Source organism: Bombina bombina, chromosome 7 (genome assembly GCF_027579735.1).
Source record: "Bombina bombina isolate aBomBom1 chromosome 7, aBomBom1.pri, whole genome shotgun sequence".
Classification (NCBI taxonomy): domain Eukaryota; kingdom Metazoa; phylum Chordata; class Amphibia; order Anura; family Bombinatoridae; genus Bombina; species Bombina bombina.
In genome coordinates, this window is record NC_069505.1 from 249,917,351 (window position 1) to 249,937,413 (window position 20,063).

At 37.0% G+C, this 20,063-nt stretch overlaps 1 protein-coding gene across 1 annotated transcript in view; it reads right to left on the minus strand.

The window, feature by feature from the left end:
* The window catches only part of TAFA4 (TAFA chemokine like family member 4), a 323,123-nt gene that overhangs the window by 290,682 nt on the left and 12,378 nt on the right, over positions 1-20,063 (minus strand). The window contains exon 3 of the mRNA XM_053689353.1: positions 12,798-12,913. Within this exon, the coding sequence (XP_053545328.1) occupies positions 12,798-12,913 (116 nt within the window). The remainder of the gene's footprint in view (positions 1-12,797; positions 12,914-20,063) is intronic.

Here is a 20,063-nt window from a genome sequence, read left to right on the forward strand (position 1 = left end):
AGATTAGGGGTTAGTAAGTGTAGGTAGGTGGCGGCGACATTGGGGGCGGCAGAGTAGGGGTTAATAAATAAAATGTAGGGTTCGGCAATGTTGGGGCAGCAGATTAGGGGTTAATACATATAATGCAGGTGGTGGCGATGTCGGGGGTGACAGATTAGGGGCTAATAAGTGTAAGTGTTTAGACTCGGGTTCATGTTAGGGTGTTAGGTGTAGACATAACTTTTATTTCCCCATAGGAATCAATGGGGCTGCGTTAGGAGCTTTACGCTGCTTTTTTGCAGGTGTTAGACTTTTTTTCAGCCGGCTCTCCCTCATTGATTACTATGGGGAAATCGTGCACAAGCACGTTTAGCCAGCTCACCGCTACCGTAAGCAGCGCTGGTATTGAGGTGATGTGGAGCTAAATTTTGCTCTCCGCTCACTTTTCTGCTGCTAACGCCGGGTTTGTAAAAACCCGTAATACCAGCGTTGTCTGTAGGTGAGCGGTGAGCATAAACTGCTCGTTAGCACCGCACCCCTGTTAACGCAAAACTCATAATCTAGGTGTGTATGTGCTATTGATGGTCATTACTGTCTGTGTTACTGCTGGTCATTACTGTTTATGTTACTGATGGTCATTACTGCATATGTTACTGATGGTCATTACTGTGTGTGCTACTGATGGTCATTACTGTGTGTGCTACTGATGGTCATTACTGTCTGTGCTACTGCTGGTCATTACTGTCTGTGTTACTGATAGTCATTACTGTATGAGCTACTGATGGTCATTATTGTATGTGTTAATGATGGTCATTACTGTATGTGCTACTGCTGGTCATTACTGTCTGTGTAACTGATGGTCATTACTTTATGTGTTACTTCTGGTCATTAGTATATATGTTACTGATGATCATTACTGTATGTGCTACTGATGGTCATTACTGTATGCGTTACTGATAGTCATTACTGTATGCGCTACTGATGGTCATTAATGTATGTGCTACTGATGGTCATTACTTTATGTGATACTAATAGTCATTACTGTCTGTGTTACTGCTGGTCATTACTGTATGCGTTACTGATGGTCATTACTGTATGTGTTACTGATGGTCATTACTGTATGTGTTACTGATGGTCATTACTGTATGCATTACTGCTGGTCATTACTGTCTGTGTTACTGCTGGTCATTACTGTCTATGCTACTGATGGTCATTACTGTATGTGCTACTGCTGGTCATTACTGTCTGTGTAACTGATGGTCATTACTGTACGTGTTACTTCTGGTCATTAGTGTATATGTTACTGATGGTCATTACTGTATGTGCTATATCTGGTCATTACTATATGTGTTACTGATGGTCATTACTGTATGTGTTACTGATGGTCATTACTGTCTGTGTTACTGATAGTCATTACTGTATGTGCTACTGATGGTCATTACTGTCTGTGTTACTGATGGTCATTACTCTATGTGCTACTGCTCATCATTAATGTATGTTTTACTGATGGTCACTACTGTATGTGCTACTGCTGGTCATTACTGTATGTTTTACAGATGGTCATTACTGTATGTTTTACTGCTGGTCATTACTGTATGTTTTACCAATGGTCATTACTGTATGTGCTACTGATGGTCATTACTTTATGTGTTAAAGCTGGTCATTACTGTATGTGTTACTGATGGTCATTACTGTATGTGTTACTGATGGTCATTACTCTATGTGCTACTGATTGTCATTACTGTATGTGTTACTGCTGGTCATTACTCTATGTGTTACTGCTGGTCATTATTGTTCTGTGTTACTGCTGGTCATTACTGTATGTGCAACTGTTGGTAATTACTATATGTGCTTCTGGTCATTACTGTATGTGCTACTGCTGGTCATTACTGTCTGTGTTACTGCTTGTCATTACTGTATGTGCTACTGATGGTCATTACTGTATGTGTTACTGATGGTCATTACTGTATATGTAACTGATGGTCATTGCTGTATGTGCTACTGCTGGTCATTACTGTATGTGCTACTGATGATCATTACTGTATATGTAACTGATGGTCATTGCTGTATGTGCTGCTGCTGGTCATTTATTTATGTGTTACTGATGGTCATTACTGTATGTGTTACTGATGTCATTACTGTCTGTGCTACTGATGGTCATTACTGTCTGTGCTACTGATAGTCATTACTTTATGTGCTACTGCTGGTGATTACTGTATGTGTTACTGATGGTCATTACTGTATGTGCTACTTATGGTCATTATTGTATGTGTTACTGCTGGTCATTACTATATGTGTTACTGATGGTCATTACTGAATGTGCTACTGCTGGTCATTACTGTATGTTTTACAGATGGTCATTACTGTATGTTTTACTGCTGGTTATTACTGTATGTTTTACCGATGGTCATTACTGTATTTGCTACAGATGGTCATAACTGTCAGAAGTCAGAGAAGAATGGGCAGACTGGTTCGAGGTGATAGAAAGGCAACAGTAACTCAAATAACCACTCGTTACAACCAAGGTATGCCGAATATCATCTGTGAACGCACAACACGTCAAACCTTGAAGCAGATGGGCTACAGCAGCAGAAGACCACACCGGGTGCCACTCCTGTCAGCTAAGAACAGGAAACTGAGGCTACAATTCGCACAGGCTCACCAAAATTGGACATCAGAAGATTGGAAAAACGTTGCCTGGTTTGATGAGTCCCAATTTCAGCTGCGACATTCAGATGGTAGGGTCAGAATTTGGCGTAAACAACATGAAAGCATAGATCCATCCTGCCTTGTATCAATGTTCAGGCTTGTGGTGTAATGGTGTGGGGGATATTTTCTTGGTACACTTTGGGCCCCTTAGTACCAATTGAGCATTGAGTATTGTTGCTGACCATGTCCTTCCCTTTATGACAGTGTACCCATCTTTTGATGGCTACTTCCAGCAGGATAATGCACCATGTCACAAAGCTCAAATAATCTCAAATTGGTTTCTTGAACATGACAATGAGATCACTGTACTCAAATGGCCTCCACATTCACCAGATCTCAATCCAATGGTGCACATTTGGGATGTGGTGGAACAGGAGATTCGCATCATGGATGTGTAGCTGACAAATCTTTAGCAACTGCGTCATGCTATCATGTCAATATGGACCAAAATGACTAAGGAATGTTTCCAACACCTTGTTGAATCTATGCCACGAAGAATTAGGGCAGTTCTGAATGCAAAAGGGGGTCCAACCCGGTACTAGCAAGGTGTACCTAATAAAGTGGCCGGTGAGTGTATATACAGAATCTCACAAAAGTGAGTACACCCCTCACATTTTTGTAAATATTTTATTATATGTTTTCATGTGACAACACTGAAGAAATGACACTTTGCTACAATGTAAAGTAGTGAGTGTACAGCCTGTATAACAGTGTAAATTTGCTGTACCCTCAAAATAACTCAACACAGAGCCATTAATTTCTAAACTGTTGGCAACAAAAATGAGTAAACCCCTAAGTGGAAATGTCCAAACTGGGCCCAAAGTGTCAATATTTAGTGTGGCCACCATTATTTTCCAGCACTGCCTTAACCCTCTTGGACATGGAGTTCACCAAAGCTTCACAGGTTGCCAATGGAGTCCTCTTCCACTCCTCCATGACAACATCACGGAGCTGGTGGATGTTAAAGACCTTGCGCTCCCCTACCTTCCGTTTGAGGATGCCCCACAGATGCTCAATAGGGTTTAGGTCTGGAGACATGCTTGGCCAGTCCATCACCTTTACCTCCAGCTTCTTTAGCAAGGCAGTGGTCGTCTTGGAGGTGTGTTTGTGGTTGTTATGTTGGAATACTGCCCTGTGGCCCAGTCTCCGAAGGGAGGGGATCATGCTCTGCTTCAGTATGTCACAGTATATGTTGGAATTCATGATTCTCTCAATGAACTGTAGCTCCCCAGTGCCGGCAGCATTCATGCAGGCCCAGAGCATGACACTCCAACCACCATGCTTGACTGTAGACAAGACACACTTGTCTTTGTACTCCTCACCAGGTTGCTGTCACACACGCTTGACACCTTCTGAACCAAATAAATTTATCTTTGTCTCATCGGACCACAGGACATGGTTCCAGTAATCCATGTCTATAGTCTGCTTGTCTTTAGCAAACTGTTTGCGGGCTTTCTTGTGATTCATCTTTAGAAGAGGCTTCCTTCTGGTATGACAGCCATGCAGACCAATTTGATGCAGGGTGCGGCATATGGTCTGAGCACTGACAGGCTGACCCCCCACATCTTCAACCTCTGCAGCAATGCAGGCAGCACTCATATGTAAATTTCCCAAAGACAACCTCTGGATATGACGCTAAGCATGTGCACTCAACTTCTTTGATCGACCATGGCGAGGCCTGTTCTGAGTGGAACCTGTCCTGTGAAACCGCTGTATGGTCTTGCTCATCGTGCTGCAGCTCAATTTCAGGGTCTTGGCAATCTTCTTATAGCCTAGGCCATCTTTATGTAGAGCAACAATTCTTTTTTTCAGATCCTCAGAGAGTGTGAGAGCGATAACACCAAATTTAACACACCTGCTCCCTATTCACACCTGAGACCTTGTAACACTAACAAGTCAAATGACACCGGGGAGGGAAAATAGCAAATTGGGCCCAATTTTTACATTTCCACTTAGGGGTGTACTCTTTTTTGTTGCCAAAGGTTTAGACATTAATGGCTGTGTGTTGAGTTATTTTGAGGGGACAGCAAATTTACACTGTTATACAGGCTGTACACTAACTACTTTACATTGTAGCAAAGTGTAATTTCTTCAGTGTTGTCACATGAAAAGATATAATAAAATATTTACGAAAATGTGAGGGTGTACTCACTTTTGTGAGATACTGTGTGTGTGTATATATATTTACCGTAACTGTGTGTTTACTGTAAATATGTCAACATTCCAATATTCTTTACATAGTAGAATATGTTGTATGTATTTATAAATAGATATTCCTATATATATTCGTATATATTTATACCTATATATTATATATATATATATATTATAATTTTTTTTTTAAAACATCAGATATAAGTAGAAATATTTTTTATGAATAAATAGAATATATTCTGTTATGTTAAGAACATTGGAATATGAAATATTCATATTTTCATGTGGGGTTAGCGCAATTGCGAAAATGCTATAGTGTTTGCGTGAGACATTTTGTGGGTTCTTTTACACGTTTTTTTTGCTTCATTGACTTCTATGGGGGAATATTTAAATGTGCACGTGATATTGTAATTTCCGCTAGTCGGGTTATCGCTTGCGCAAAATATGTTTGTTTTTTTAAAAAAAACTTGCCAAATGAGAGCATCCCAACTAGCGCAAAAAACTAAATTCTAACTGTGTTTTTTGCGATAGGAAAAACGCAATATACTGCGCCACTTTTAATCAAAGCAATTTATTTTAATGCTTTGAAAACATATTTTGCAAGTATATTTTTGCACTGGAGTGCATATGCACATAAGTAATTTACTTTAAGATCCCTTTAATGTATACCATATTTAATTTACCCCAATTAGATAAATAAGAGCATTTCTTTAATCAGCATAAAATTACTTACACAAAAGAGATTTACTAATATCTCATACGACCCAATTAATTAGAACAAAAAACAAATTCATTCAAATTTACTTTCAACTGCTGCAAAACTCTGATTTAGTTACAAAACCAACTCAGCGCAGCCCTGTGCAGCCATGTGATAGTGGATTACATCCCTTTTATAATATCTTTTAATTCAGAGTTCAGTGTTGCTTTATCCAAGCTAACCCTTTTTTCCTCTTTTTAGCGGATTTTGTGTTTAAATAATACATGAAATACAGCATTTCAATGTACAAGGGACTAAAAGCATCCAGCGATAAGACATATTGTTCTTCATAAAATTACAAATGACTCATAATTTTAATTAGCAAGAGCAGAATTATGATTTGAATGATGAGAACTTATGTAGGGGTCTTTTTTATATACATATATATTGATAGTAATTTATGACTGTACAGCGCCCTCTAGTGTCATTTTATGGTAATACATGTGTAGGAAAAGCATTTACTATAGAAAATATATATTAGAAGTGTATTTTTTTTGTTTTTTTTATTAACTTGTTTCCCATATTGATCACATTAATCCAAAAATGATAAATAAATGGTCATGTACCTAAAAAAGACAAACTAATGAAAGTATTCCAGAAAAATGTAGTTTATTTGTTGGTTCCAGTTGCACTAATAGTGAAAAGCTTTTCTGCAGGCGGCTTTTGAAGTTCAAATTTACACTATTCAATAATAATCCAGCAATGTACTTATCAGCTGATTGATTTCTGCATCATACAATAAGTACGTTAACTTTACATTTGTTCTTGGCCTGTCATTACCCCATTAAAAAAAATACCTTTCATAAAAAACATACGGCCAGATTACGAGTTTTGCGTTAGGAGCTATGCGGTGCTAACGAGTAGTTATTTCTCACCGGTCACTTACCTACAGTGCTGGTATTACAGGTTTTTACAAACCCGGCGTTAAAAGGCAAGAAGTGAGCATAGAGCAAATTTGTGCTCCATACCGCACTTCAATACCAGTGCTGCTTAAGTCAGCGGTGAGCTGGTCGTACGTGCTCGTGCACGATTTCCCCATAGACATCAATGGGGAGAGCCGGCTGAGAAAAAGTCTAACACCTGCCAAAAAGCAGCGTAAAACTCAGTAATGCAGCCCCATTGATTCCTTTGGGGAAACTAAAGTTATATTTACACCGAACACCCTAACATGAACTCCGAGTCTAAACACCCCTAATCTTACACTTATTAACCCCTAATCTGCCGCCCCCAACATCGCTGACACCTACATTATTCTTATTAACCCCTAATCTGACACTCTGGACACCGCCGCCACCTACATTATATTTATTAACCCCTAATCTGCCGCCCCCAATGTCGTTGCAACCGACCTACACTTATTAACCCCTAATATGCCGCCCCCAACGTCACCGCCACTATATTAAATTTATTAACCCCTAAATCTAAGTCTAACCCTAACCCTAACACCCCCTAACTTAAATATAATTAAAATAAATATAAATAAAACCTACTATCATTAACTAAATAATTCCTATTTAAAACTAAATACTTACCTGTAAAATAAACCCTAAGCTAGCTACAATATAACTAATAGTTACATTGTATCTAGCTTAGGGTTTATTTTTATTTTATAGGCAAGTTTGTATTTATTTTAATTAGGTAGAATAGCTACTAAATAGTTATTAGCTATTTACTACCTAGCTAAAATAAATACACATTGAAGTGTAAAATAAAACCTAACCTGTCTTACACTAACGCCTAACCTAACCCTACAATTAAATATTATTTTTATTATTTTTTAACTAGGTAGAATAGTTATTAAATAGTTATTAACTATTTAATAACTACCTAGCTAAAATAAATACAAATTGACCTGTAAAATAAAACCTAACCTAAGTTACACTAACACCTAACACTACACTACAGTTAAATAAATTAACTAAATTAAAAACAATTAAATAAATTAATTTAAATTAGCTAAATCACAAAAAATACAAAACACTAAATTACAGAAAATAAAAACAAATTACAGATCTTTAAACTAATTACACCTAATCTAATAGCCCTATCAAAATAAAAAAAGCCCCCCCCAAAATAAAAAAAAACCTAGCCTAAACTAAACTATCAATAGCCCTTAAAAGGGCCTTTTGCGGGGCATTGCCCCAAAGTAATCAGCTCTTTTACTTGGAAACAAAAATACAAACAACCCCCCCAACAGTGAAACCCACCACCCACACAACCAACCCCCCAAATAAAATACTAACTAAAAAAACCTAAGGTCCCCATTGCCCTGAAAAGGGCATTTGGATGGGCATTGCCCTTAAAAGGGCAATTAGCTCTATTGCAGCCCAAAGCCCTAACCTAAAAAATAAACCCACCTAATACACCCTTAAAAAAACCTAACACTAACCCCCTGAAGATCGACTTAATGTTCTGAAGACCGGACATCCATCCTCAAGGAAGCGGCAGAAGTCTTCATCCAACCGGGCCGAAATCCTCAACGAAGCCGGGAGAAGTCTTCATCCAAGGCGGCGAAGTGGTCCTCCAGACGGGCAGAAGTCTTCATCCAGACGGCATCTTCTATATTCATCCATCCGATGCAGAGCGGGTCCATCTTCAAGACATCCGACGCGAAGCATCCTCTTTATCCGGAGTCTTCTTACTGAATGAAGGTTCCTTTAAATGATGTCATCCAAGATGGCGTCCCTTAGATTTCGATTGGCTGATAGAAATCTATCAGCCAATCGGAATTAAGGTAGAAAAAGATTGAAGTTCAATCCTATTGGCTGATCCAATCAGCCAATAGGATTGAGCTCGCATTCTATTGGCTGTTCCAATCAGACTACTCCCGGCTTCGTTGAGGACTTCCGATTGGCTGATAGAATTCTATCAGCCAATCAGAATTAAGGTAGAAAAAATCCTTTTGGCTGATGCAATCAGCCAATAGGATTGAAGTTCAATCCTATTGGTGTATCCAATCAGCCAATAGGATTGAGCTCGCATTCTATTGGCTGTTCCAATCAGACTTCTGCCGCTTCCTTGAGGATGGATGTCCGATCTTCAGAACAGTAAGTCGATCTTCAGGGGGTTAGTGTTAGTTTTGTTTAAGGGTGTATTGAGTGGGTTTATTTTTTAGGTTAGGGCTTTTTGGGCTGCAATAGAGCTAAATGCCCTTTTAAGGGCAATGCCCATTCAAATGCCCTTTTCAGGGCAATGGGGAGCTAAGGTTTTTTTAGTTAGTATTTAATTTGGGGGGTTGGTTGTGTGGGTGGTGGGTTTTACTGTTGGGGGGTTGTTTGTATTTTTTTTTTTTTTACAGGTAAAAGAGCTGATTACTTTGGGGCAATGCCCCGCAAAAGGTCCTTTTAAGGGCTATTGATTGTTTAGTTTAGGCTAGGGTTTTTTTATTTTGGGGGGGGCTTTTTTTATTTTGATAGGGCTATTAGATTAGGTGTAATTAGTTTAAAGATCTGTAATTTGTTTTTTATTTTCTGTAATTTAGTGTTTTTTTTGTTGTGATTTAGCTAATTTAATTTAATTTATTTAATTGTTTTAAATTAGTTAATTTATTTAACTGTAGTGTAGTGTTAGGTGATAGTGTAACTTAGGTTAGGTTTTATTTTACAGGTCAATTTGTATTTATTTTAGCTAGGTTGCGGCGATGTTAGGGGCGGCAGATTAGGGGTTAATAAATATAATGTAGGTTGCGTCGATGTTAGGTGCAGAAGATTAGGGGTTAATAAATATCATGTAGGTTGCGGCGATGTTAGGGGCGGCAGATTAGGGGTTAATAAATATAATGTAGGTTGTGGTGATGTTAGGGGTGGAAGATTAAGGGTTAATATTATTTAACTAGTGTTTGCGAGGCGGGAGTGCGGCGGTTTAGGGGTTTATATATTTATTATAGTGGCGGCGATGTCCGGAGCGGCATATTAGGGGTTAAAACTTTTATTTTAGTATTTGCGATGTGGGAGTGCCTCGGTTTAGGGGTTAATAGGTCCTTTATGGGTGTTAGTGTACTTTTTAGCATTTTAGTTATGCGTTTTATGCTACGGAGTTGTAGTGTAAAACTCATAACTACTGACTTTAGAATGCGTTACGGATCTTGGAGGTAGAGGCTGTACCGCTCACTTTTTGGCCTCCCAGGACAGACTCATAATACCAGCGCTATGGAAGTCCCATAGAAAAAGGGTTTATGAAGTTTACGTAAGTCTTTTTCCGGTAAGGCCAAAAAAGTGTGCGGTGCCCCTAAACCTGCAAGAGTTGTAATACCAGCGGTAGTGAAATAGCAGCGTTAGGACCTGTTAACGCTGCTTTTTCAGCTTAACGCACAACTCGTAATCTAGCCGATATATTTTTTGCTGTGTTTCTGGCTTGTAACAGTAGCTCTAGCTACTAATTTAACTTTATTTAAATGTAGGCTGCTTCCTTGCTTCTCCTCTACTGCCCTACAGACATCCCCATAGGAAATTGCAGATTAAATGATTTTAGTTAATAAAAATTCAAACCACCCCATGAACAAATATCAGCCAAAACAAAATACATTTATTTTCATGACAATTTGTCTCTAGATATGTCTTTTATTAATCTAATTTTAAAATACAATTTGACCTATTACAATTAAAAACAGAAACAATTTGTTAATTTTTAATATTAACATCTTCACACAGTTAGAAGGTTTCATGCCATCCTAAGAGCGATGGGCTTTAACGCCATTCAGACGGCATGGAATGTCCTGCAGCCTCCCCCTTTGACAAAAGCAGGAATCGAACCAGAGGCGTCTCCCATTAATTCAATTCCGGCCTTGAAATCACATGATTGCATCAACGATTGTGTGATTTCCTTTCTCAAGCAAATATTTGTATGTATGTGTGTTTTTTTATGTGTATAATATATATGTGTGTTTGTGTGTGTGTGTGTGTATATATATATATATATATATATGTGTGTGTGTGTGTGTGTGTGTGCATGTGTATGTATGTATGTGTGTATATGTGTGTGCATGTGTATGTATGTATGTGTGTATATGTGTGTGCATGTGTATGTATGTATGTGTGTATATGTGTGTGCATGTGTATGTATGTATGTGTGTATATGTGTGTGTATATGTGTACGTGTATATATATATATATGTGTGTGTGTGTGCGTATATTTTCGTGTGTATGTGTGTATATTTGTGTGTGTGCTCATGTGTGTGTGTATATATATATATATATGTGTGTGTGTATATATATACATATACAGCACTTTCTGGATTTAACACATTTAGGGGTTTATTGTGATGTTTCAGGGTAGTACACCCCTTCTTTAAACTGGATAAAGTTTAAAATTCAAAAGCCAGTCCCATCAAAATTCTACCAAACATAAGTATTTCTGTTACAACATTGTGATATGGGACATTAGTCACAGAACAGGTCAGCAGATTTTCTATACACCTGGCTAGATTTGTTTGGCTACAACGCCAGTGGTGTCTCTCGGCTTCAGCAGCAGGATGTAACAAATGTCTTTTTATGCAGACATTCCCTTAAAGGAACATTAAACCCAACATTTAAATCCACCGAAAATGTTTAAGTGTTTATTTTATTTACATTTCCTGTAATTATTTTAAGAAATCTCTTGTTTTCTATAAAAAAAATACCAGTTTTACATTATTTTAACCCCTTCACTACCTAAAACTTCAGAGAAAAACTTGCCCAAAATACAATCGAATTTTCAGCATTTTTGCTATCAATCGATATAAACATAAATAGAGCCTTGTTTTTTGTCTTATTTATCAATTAAACATATATATATATATATATATAGTAAACAGACAACCCAAGGTATTAATCTGGTATATTTGGTATATTTCATGCCAGCATTTTACCTCCAAATGCGATCATAAAAAAAAAATTGTTTTTCCCAAACTTTGGGTTTCTTACTAAAATGATTTACATACTGCTTTTGCAGTCAAGATACAAATGGTTGTAGAGGCTTATCTGGGTTTGTTCAGAAATAGCAGACATACAAGGCTTTGCCATTGCTTTTTAGTAATTAAAAGTCTTCTAATTGCAGTTGCGCACCACAATTCTGAAATTCCCGCCAGTGAAGGGGTAAATTAGCTAGTGAGGGTAATGGTATTATAATGTAGGGATTACCCTTCCATGTGAAACCTACTACTTCCCTGATCTCTCCCAAACAACTCTCTTCCCCCCCACACACACACATACTCCTCATCCCCCACCCACACTTCTCCCCATCTTAGGTACTGGCAGACAGTCTGTCAGTATGCAGTTCAGGGCCCCTTTTTTATTTTTTTGTTCTGCAGTCTAGGGAACCCTCCCACTTTCATGATTCCTCCCAAACAACAATCTAACCTTCCCCCTCCAACTAGTGGCGGCCATCTTAAGTACTGGCAACTGGTTAACATTACTACATACATTGTAGCAAAATCTGCTGTCATAAAGTACTAAAGACACATTTTCCTGAGTTGCTAGGAGACTAACTAGGTATACTCTTCAGTAAAGGATACCAAGAAAACAAAACAAATTTGATAATACTAAGTCATACATTTTAAATGTTGACTTTACTGTCTATTTAAAATGCTATTGTGCAGCATTTGAGCCCCTCAGTATATTCACAACCTGTATTTTATCCTTCAACTGTAGTAGCACAGTGTTGAAAAAATAGTCTAAATTGAATACAGCCAGTGAGTGCAGAACTGCAAATACATTATGCTAAGTCATTATTCATCTGGGAGTTGACTAGTTCAGTATGTAGCTGAGATCATTACAGTGTTAGAAATTATACTAAATAATTCAGCTTTGGGGTACAGTTTATGGCAACAACAGAGTTTTAACTTCAAAAGAAAATACAGCTCTGAAAAATGAGAGAATGTGTGTTCTCTATCTCTTCAGGGATATGAAAAGAATGTGAAAACAGCAAACAGAAAGAATATAGCAAATCGATGAACTGAGAATATTGTAGAAAAAGATTTAACAGATGATATTCAAAAAAAACAGAGGCACGTGTTAAATATGATATGTGTATGGCCTTTTTCTAGATAGCTTTAACCCCTTGGATGCCAGAAAGTATTGCAGAAGCTTGTTTTGCTATATGTTAAATACCTCTCTGGCAAGTACGGATTTAACAATTGCCAGTGCGTAAAAACTGGATTTTGTGGTTCTGTTCGTGGTATTAATTGGTCTCAGTAGAGTGCAATACGTTAAAAACCTCTTACCTGTTTGCCCTCGGGAATGTAGGCTCGAAGCGGACAACAGTTTACCGCACACCATTAAGAGATATGCCAGAAACAGCCAATGGGAGAGGAGCATTGATTTGGCATGGAATCTCATTCTGTAGATACAAAAACAAAGCACTGAGTTATCGGACAGCACAATATATACAGTATACATTGTACAGGGCAGGAGAGAGTACACTATAATATAAGTACACACTGGTTTATACACTGAGTGGGCTGACAGCACAACATATACAGTATACATTGTGCAGGGCAGGAGAGAGTACACTATAAGTACACACTGGTTTATACACTGAGTGGGCTGACAGCACAACATATACAGTATACATTGTGCAGGGCAGGGGGAGAGTACACTATAAGTACATAATGGTTTATACACTGAGTAAGCTGACAACATAACATATACAGTATACATTGTCAAGGGCAGGGGGAGAGTACACTATAATATAAGTACATAATGGTTTATACACTGAGTAAGCTGACAGCACAACATATACAGTATACATTGTGCAGGACAGGGAGAGAGTACACTATAATATAAGTACATAATGGTTTATACACTGAGTAAGCTGACAGCACAACATATACAGTATACATTGTACAGGGCAGTGAGAGAGTACACTATAATATAAGCACACACTGGTTTATACACTGAGTAAGCTGACAGCACAACATATACAATATACATTGTGCAGGGCAGGGAGAGAGTACACTATAATATAAGTACATAATGGTTTATACACTGAGTAAGCTGACAACACAACATATACAGTATACATTGTCAAGGGCAGGGGGAGAATACACTATAATATAAGTACATAATGGTTTATACACTGAGTAAGCTGACAGCATAACATATACAGTATACATTGTGCAGGGCAGGGAGAGAGTACACTATAATATAAGTACATAATGGTTTATACACTGAGTAAGCTGACAGCACAACATATACAGTATACATTGTGCAGGGCAGGGAGAGAGTACACTATAATATAAGTACATAATGGTTTATACACTGAGTGAGCTGACAGCACAACATATACAGTATACATTGTGCAGGGCAGGGAGAGAGTACACTATAATATAAGTACATAATGGTTTATACACTGAGTGAGCTGACAGCACAACATATACAGTATACATTGTGCAGGGCAGGGAGAGAGTACACTATAATATAAGTACACACTGGTTTATACAGTAAGTAAGCTGACAGCATAACATATACAGTATACATTGTGCAGGGCAGAGAGAGAGTACACTATAATATAAGTACACACTGGTTTATACAGTAAGTAAGCTGACAGCACAACATATACAGTATACATTGTGCAGGGTAGGGAGAGAGTACACTATAATATAAGTACAAAAAAGGGGGTATGGACAGCGCTAACTTACGCTAAGTAAGCTTAAAAATTACCACAAACAAAATATGTAAATATAATTTAAAAAGATTTTATTCATAAAATGCCATATACTTGCTAAAAAAAATTTTTTATAATAGACTAAGAGTATAGTGACCGTCACACTTAAAAATATGTTCTAACTTTATAATGATAATACAAAACCACAAATATAGGTAAGTCTGAACAAATATTCATATACCTCTTTACAAAAATGGGTTAAAAACTAAATGCTGATATTTACTTTATCCTGAAAATTAAGATACTTAATTATCACTGTTCTAGTTTTTTTTTTTACCTTATTGGCCCAGAGGTGGAGGTAAGATAATCAAACCGAAAAAAAGCTTTTCAAGGAGTATGTCACTGGGCTGCTAAGCTGTAACTTGTGCTACCAAAAAGTCTTAATTGCTTCTTATACATTTCCCTTTTTTTGCAGATCTTTTGCAATCCAGTATTTAAAGGGGCACAAAACTAATTTTTTTCTTTCATAATTCAGGTAAAATGTGTGCAATTTATTTTAAAAAAATCCAATTTCCTTTTTTTCTTTATGCCCTTTGTAAAAGAGCTTATATGCCAGCAAGTTTTCAACAATGTTTTTAATAGTTATGCATGGTTCAAACACTGCTGCCATCTAGTGGTCAAAAGTTTATTACCTTATTACAGAACCTTTTTACAAGACTGCACCATATGGCGCTCATATAAAGTAAATTCAATTGACTAACAGAAGAAAATCAGAAATTGTTTTTCCTTTAAACTGTAACAAAACTTTATGTATCTAAAACATTGAAAATGGATTTCATGACCCTTTAGTTGCTGATATCAGCTTTGCAAATAAAAAATACAGTTTTATTATTTAACCGTTTTCTAATAAAACAAATTATTATGTTTAATTGCATGAGTTTAATGCCTCATTAAAGGGACGTTATAGACAAAACAAAATTATCATAAAAATAAGCAAATATTCATCATGTTAAAGGGACAGTAAAAGCCTAGAGATTTTAATTTAATAATGTTCAGACCTGGAAATGCATTAATAATGATGCACTGCATTGCAAAAGATCTGTATGCAAAATTATTGTTTTAAAACTATTTAAACTGTCATGTCAGAAACATATGCATTGTTTTGCAGTCCATGGACAAATCACTTGAAAAGCCTATTGAATGCTATTTATCTTACTTCCTTTGTTGTGGCTAATTAGCTAAACATATAAACAAGCTCTTGAACATATCAGCCAATCACTGTGTAGCATGCAACATTGTCAGGGTTCTATATAACACAGAATGCATTTTAGCCATTAAGGGGGAGGAGTTTAAACACTACAAATGTCTCAGTTAAATTACTTGAAAAGCAGCAAATTAAATAAATGAATCTGCATTCAAAGTTTGTTTTCTAATTATGCAAAATCAGACATTTTTTAGGAAGTAAAACGTCTCTAAATCACTCTAAGCATGTGCACAAGATAGCCTAGATTCACAGCAAGACACAATTCTCCATTATATTTGCATTATTTTTATGATAGGACAGTTCCTGTGATGTCACAAATGAACTGAATTTACTAACGCACAATATAAAATTTTTATACTTGCAAGTCTGAAAACAGCAAACCTGTCTGCTCTTAGTCTATCAGAACAAATCTTCTCTGTGTTTTTTTTCTTTGTTACATATAAAAAATGATTGTAAAATGTACTAAGTTTGTGTAATTAGTATTTCTGTGTGAAATAACACTAGTGTGTGAGAAGGTCACTGTGCACTAACTGAACCTGTTGTACTTATCAGCGATTAATCCGTATGGATCCGTTGTGCACAAACCTTCATTTTGATGCCAATTTAAAGAACTTTAACTCAATCATTTTCAAGCAAACTTACTTTTTTATAGCATTAATTACTTCTCTTTCATATGTAAGTGATACATTTCTTTTTTTGTTTGTTTCATGCTAAATCACTGGATTATATTCACTAATCTGAAACCTTTTCTCCCCAGAGACAACAGGGCATTTTCTAATTATCATGTTAATCTTTAGAGACTAAAGCATGACAGATCTCTAATACTTAATGTCAACCTGTCATGTCTGAGGCTCTGTCTCATTAAAGGCCATTACAAGCTGTCTATATAGCGGCACTAAGCGTTTACAATATAGAGGTCAGCACATCACAGGCTCATTGGGATCATTTATCAGCTAAATCTGCTCTTGTGGGAATTTTTTACACTTTTTTCAGGAACGTGAAACCCAAAAAAATGTCTTCAATGACTCAGTTACAAAATACAATTTTAAATAACTTTCAAATTCACTTCTCTTATGTAATTTGCTTAATTCTCCTGGTATTGACTGTGTACTTTTGGGAGCTAGCTGAGCAATGACAAGAGGCATATATGTGCAGCTACTATTCAGCAGCTAGCTCCCAGTAGTGCATTGCTGCTCCTGAGCCTACCTAGGTATGCTTTTCAACAAAGGATACCAAGATAATGAAGCTAAATAGATAATAGAAGTACATTTGAGAGTTTATTCATTTGAATTCTCGTGTGCAAACTAGAAGTGAACTTGTTGTTATTGGTTAACAAATGCAGAGATTCCAATTGTCCTGCATTTTTCAGGGCGTTTGTGGTTTGGGACCCTGACTGTTTCTCTTAAACAGCTCCCCAGGTTTTTAAGGACTGCCTAGCCATGCTTCAGATTTTCTCAACTCCCCATCTAGCTCCACCCCCAAACTGATGAGACCCTGTCTCTTGATCTCCCTGTCTAAGCCACCAGCCTCCCGATCCCAGATAGTCACAGTGAAATATTTAGAAGTAGGCAAATGGGTTGTGCAAAACACAGATATTTCCATGATCCAGTCTCAGTATTTGTAGAAAAGATACACAGTTGTCATCAGATTAAATCAGAAAAACAAATGTGTTAGATGTAAAATGAAACAATAGCACTCTGGTGTATGTGGAGTCTGTTCCAATCTAGTACTAGAGAGATCAGCCTAAAGTTAAAGCGTACTTAGCCCAACATGAGTCTGCAATACAAATCCTAAAGTTAAAGGATGTATCAGTCCCCTTCTGCTTCCATGAAATGGGCCAGTCTATTAAGTTTACAGTCTTCGCTTCATCTTTTTTTTTCACTTTAATAATACAGTTATTGTACACTATCACATTAATAGTTATTATTAATATTTCATCTTGAATAGATAAATATATGACACAATTAAATAATAAATCACCAGCTATGCCCCCAAAGTCTAAAGACAAAAAAATGTCTAAAACTCTGACACTAGTCTAGTCACGAATGAAGAAACACAACCAAAGTCTCTGGAGAATAAACATTTGCTGAAGCAAATTTCTGAGTTATTTATCCCACAGTCTGAAGGGATTAAAGCAGAACTTTTCAATCTTACCCTAGAGGTGAGACAGTTTGCAAGTAGATTAGATGAGGCTGAATTTAGGATATCCAACATAGAAGACCAAATAAACAATGTGGATGCGGTTGTTGGCTCTCATGAAGGAAACATAGCTGCACTGTAGGCAAGGATAGAGGATCTCGAAGACAGATCCAGATGCAAAAATGTTAAAGTGGTCCGTCTACCTGAGACCATGGAATATCGCAATCTTCTGTCCTTTGCTGCTGCCCAGCTGCCACAGATCGTGGGTTTATTAAAACCCTTGCCTATGATAGTAGAAAGAGCCCACAGAATAGGGCCTATTAGAGACAGAACAGTGATAATTAAGTATCTTCATTTTCAGGATAAGGTAAATATCTTGTGAAGCTACCGTAAATTGTTATTATTCCAAGACTTCGCTGCAGAGACAGCGGCCAAAAGGAGAGCCATGGCTTCATTCTGTACAAAATTAATCAATGCTAATAAATCATGACTAGTGTAATAAAAGTAAATGACCCTATGAAAGTGATTAATTAAAGTTTTGCAGCACAATCCCTATGTAAGGAACTAAAGATAAACAAGTAGTAATTATATGGGCTTTGTAAAGAAATATTTAAAATATATTCTGATGACTCTCAGGCCATATTTCTGTTTAAACTTTGTTTTTCCTTCCCCCCCCCCCCTTTCCTTATTTTTATTTTACATGAATATAAGAACTCCACTGATAGATTTTTTTACTTAAGGATAATGGCTAAGTTAAACATCTTATCTTTGGAATGTAGGTGGAATAACCTCTCCTTCTAAAAGAAAATTGATATTGAAACATCTTGGCACGTTTAATCCACATGTTGCTATCCTACAAGAAACCCATTTAAAACCAACTGAGGCTATACAATTGAAACCTAAATGGGTTGGAAATATGGTGTATACTCCATTCTGTGGGAGGAAAAGGGGTGTGGTGATTCTATTTCATAAAAATTTGAAATATAATATTTTAACACAAGATATAGATCCGCAGGGAAGGTTTTTAATTCTAGAAGTAATGATACAAGATGTAACGTTTATGGTCCAAACAAACCTGATAAATCTTTTCGGGATAAAGTGAAAATTAAATTAATAAATCAAAGTGGAAAAAAATAAATAATTGCAGGAAATTTCAATATGGCCCCCAAACCACGATTAGATAGACTCCACTGTCCCAATATAAAATCTGATAGTAGGGTAGGAAGGATTTTTGCTCACTTTGCAGCAGATCTAAACGCTGTTGAGTTACCTGTTGATTTCAGAATCCTGATCTAAGAGCCTTTTCTTGTGAATCTAAATCATTTGGCACCTTTTCTCGAATAGATCTCTTCCTTGTGTAAAGCAGATATAAAATATATTTCTATCTCTGATCATGCGGTTATCTCACTTCAAATAAAATCAGGTCCACATACTGGGCTGAGGTTTTCTAGGCTATTCTTCCCCACCTACCTAGCTAACAATCTACATTTTACTAACTGGTTGATAGCCAGGTGGAATTAATTCTTGCATAATAATAGGAAATTTGTAGTTAAAACTGAGGTTTTCTGGGAAGCATTTAAAGCATTTATTAGGGGCAAGATATTGGCATACTTCTGCAGAAGGAAAAATAAATTTAAAAAAATCTCTACTCTCTTAAAACACCTATGGGACAATAACTGTAAGAAAAAACAAGAAAGAGATCTTTTTTTCTTAAACAAAGATCTATACAAGAGGATTTAAAACAAAAATCCAAATTTAGAGGTAATTATGGAAAGTCAGCCAAATATCTCTTAAGTCTAATTAAAAATGGACAAAGTAATAATATTATTAAAATTTTTTAAAAAGATGGCAAGGATATTGTTGATCCAAGGGAGATTAGGACTATTTTTTTTAACATTACAAGGGGATACGCCAGGGACAATGTAAACCTACAAAATAAATAAGTTTTCTGGAATAAATGTACGGTTCCTAAAATATAACAACAAGACTTAGAGAAGCTAAATCTGTCTATTTCACTAGAAGAAGTAATAACCCAGATTAAAGTAAGCAAAACAAATAAAGCACGGGGCCCTGCCTAGTTGCCGACAGAGATGTATAAGATCTTGAAAGAACATATTGCACCTAGTCTAGTTAAACTGTATCATCTTTATTATGTAGAAAATGGAGCTTGTCGGCCCGTGTTTCTGGTGAGCCTTCAGACTCGCCAGAAACAGCAGTTATGAAGCAGCGGTCTAAAGACCGCTGCTTCATAACCCTGTCCGCCTGCTCTGATGAGGCGAACAGAGATCGCCACAATTCAACCCGATCGAGTACGATCGGGTTGATTGACACCCCCTGCTGGCTGCCGATTGGCCGCGAGTCTGCAGGGGGTGGCGTTGCACCAACAGCTCACAAGAGCTGCTGGCGCAATGCTGAATACGGAGAGCGTATTGCTCTCTGCATTCAGCAATGTCTGTCGGACCTGATCTGCACTTTTGGATC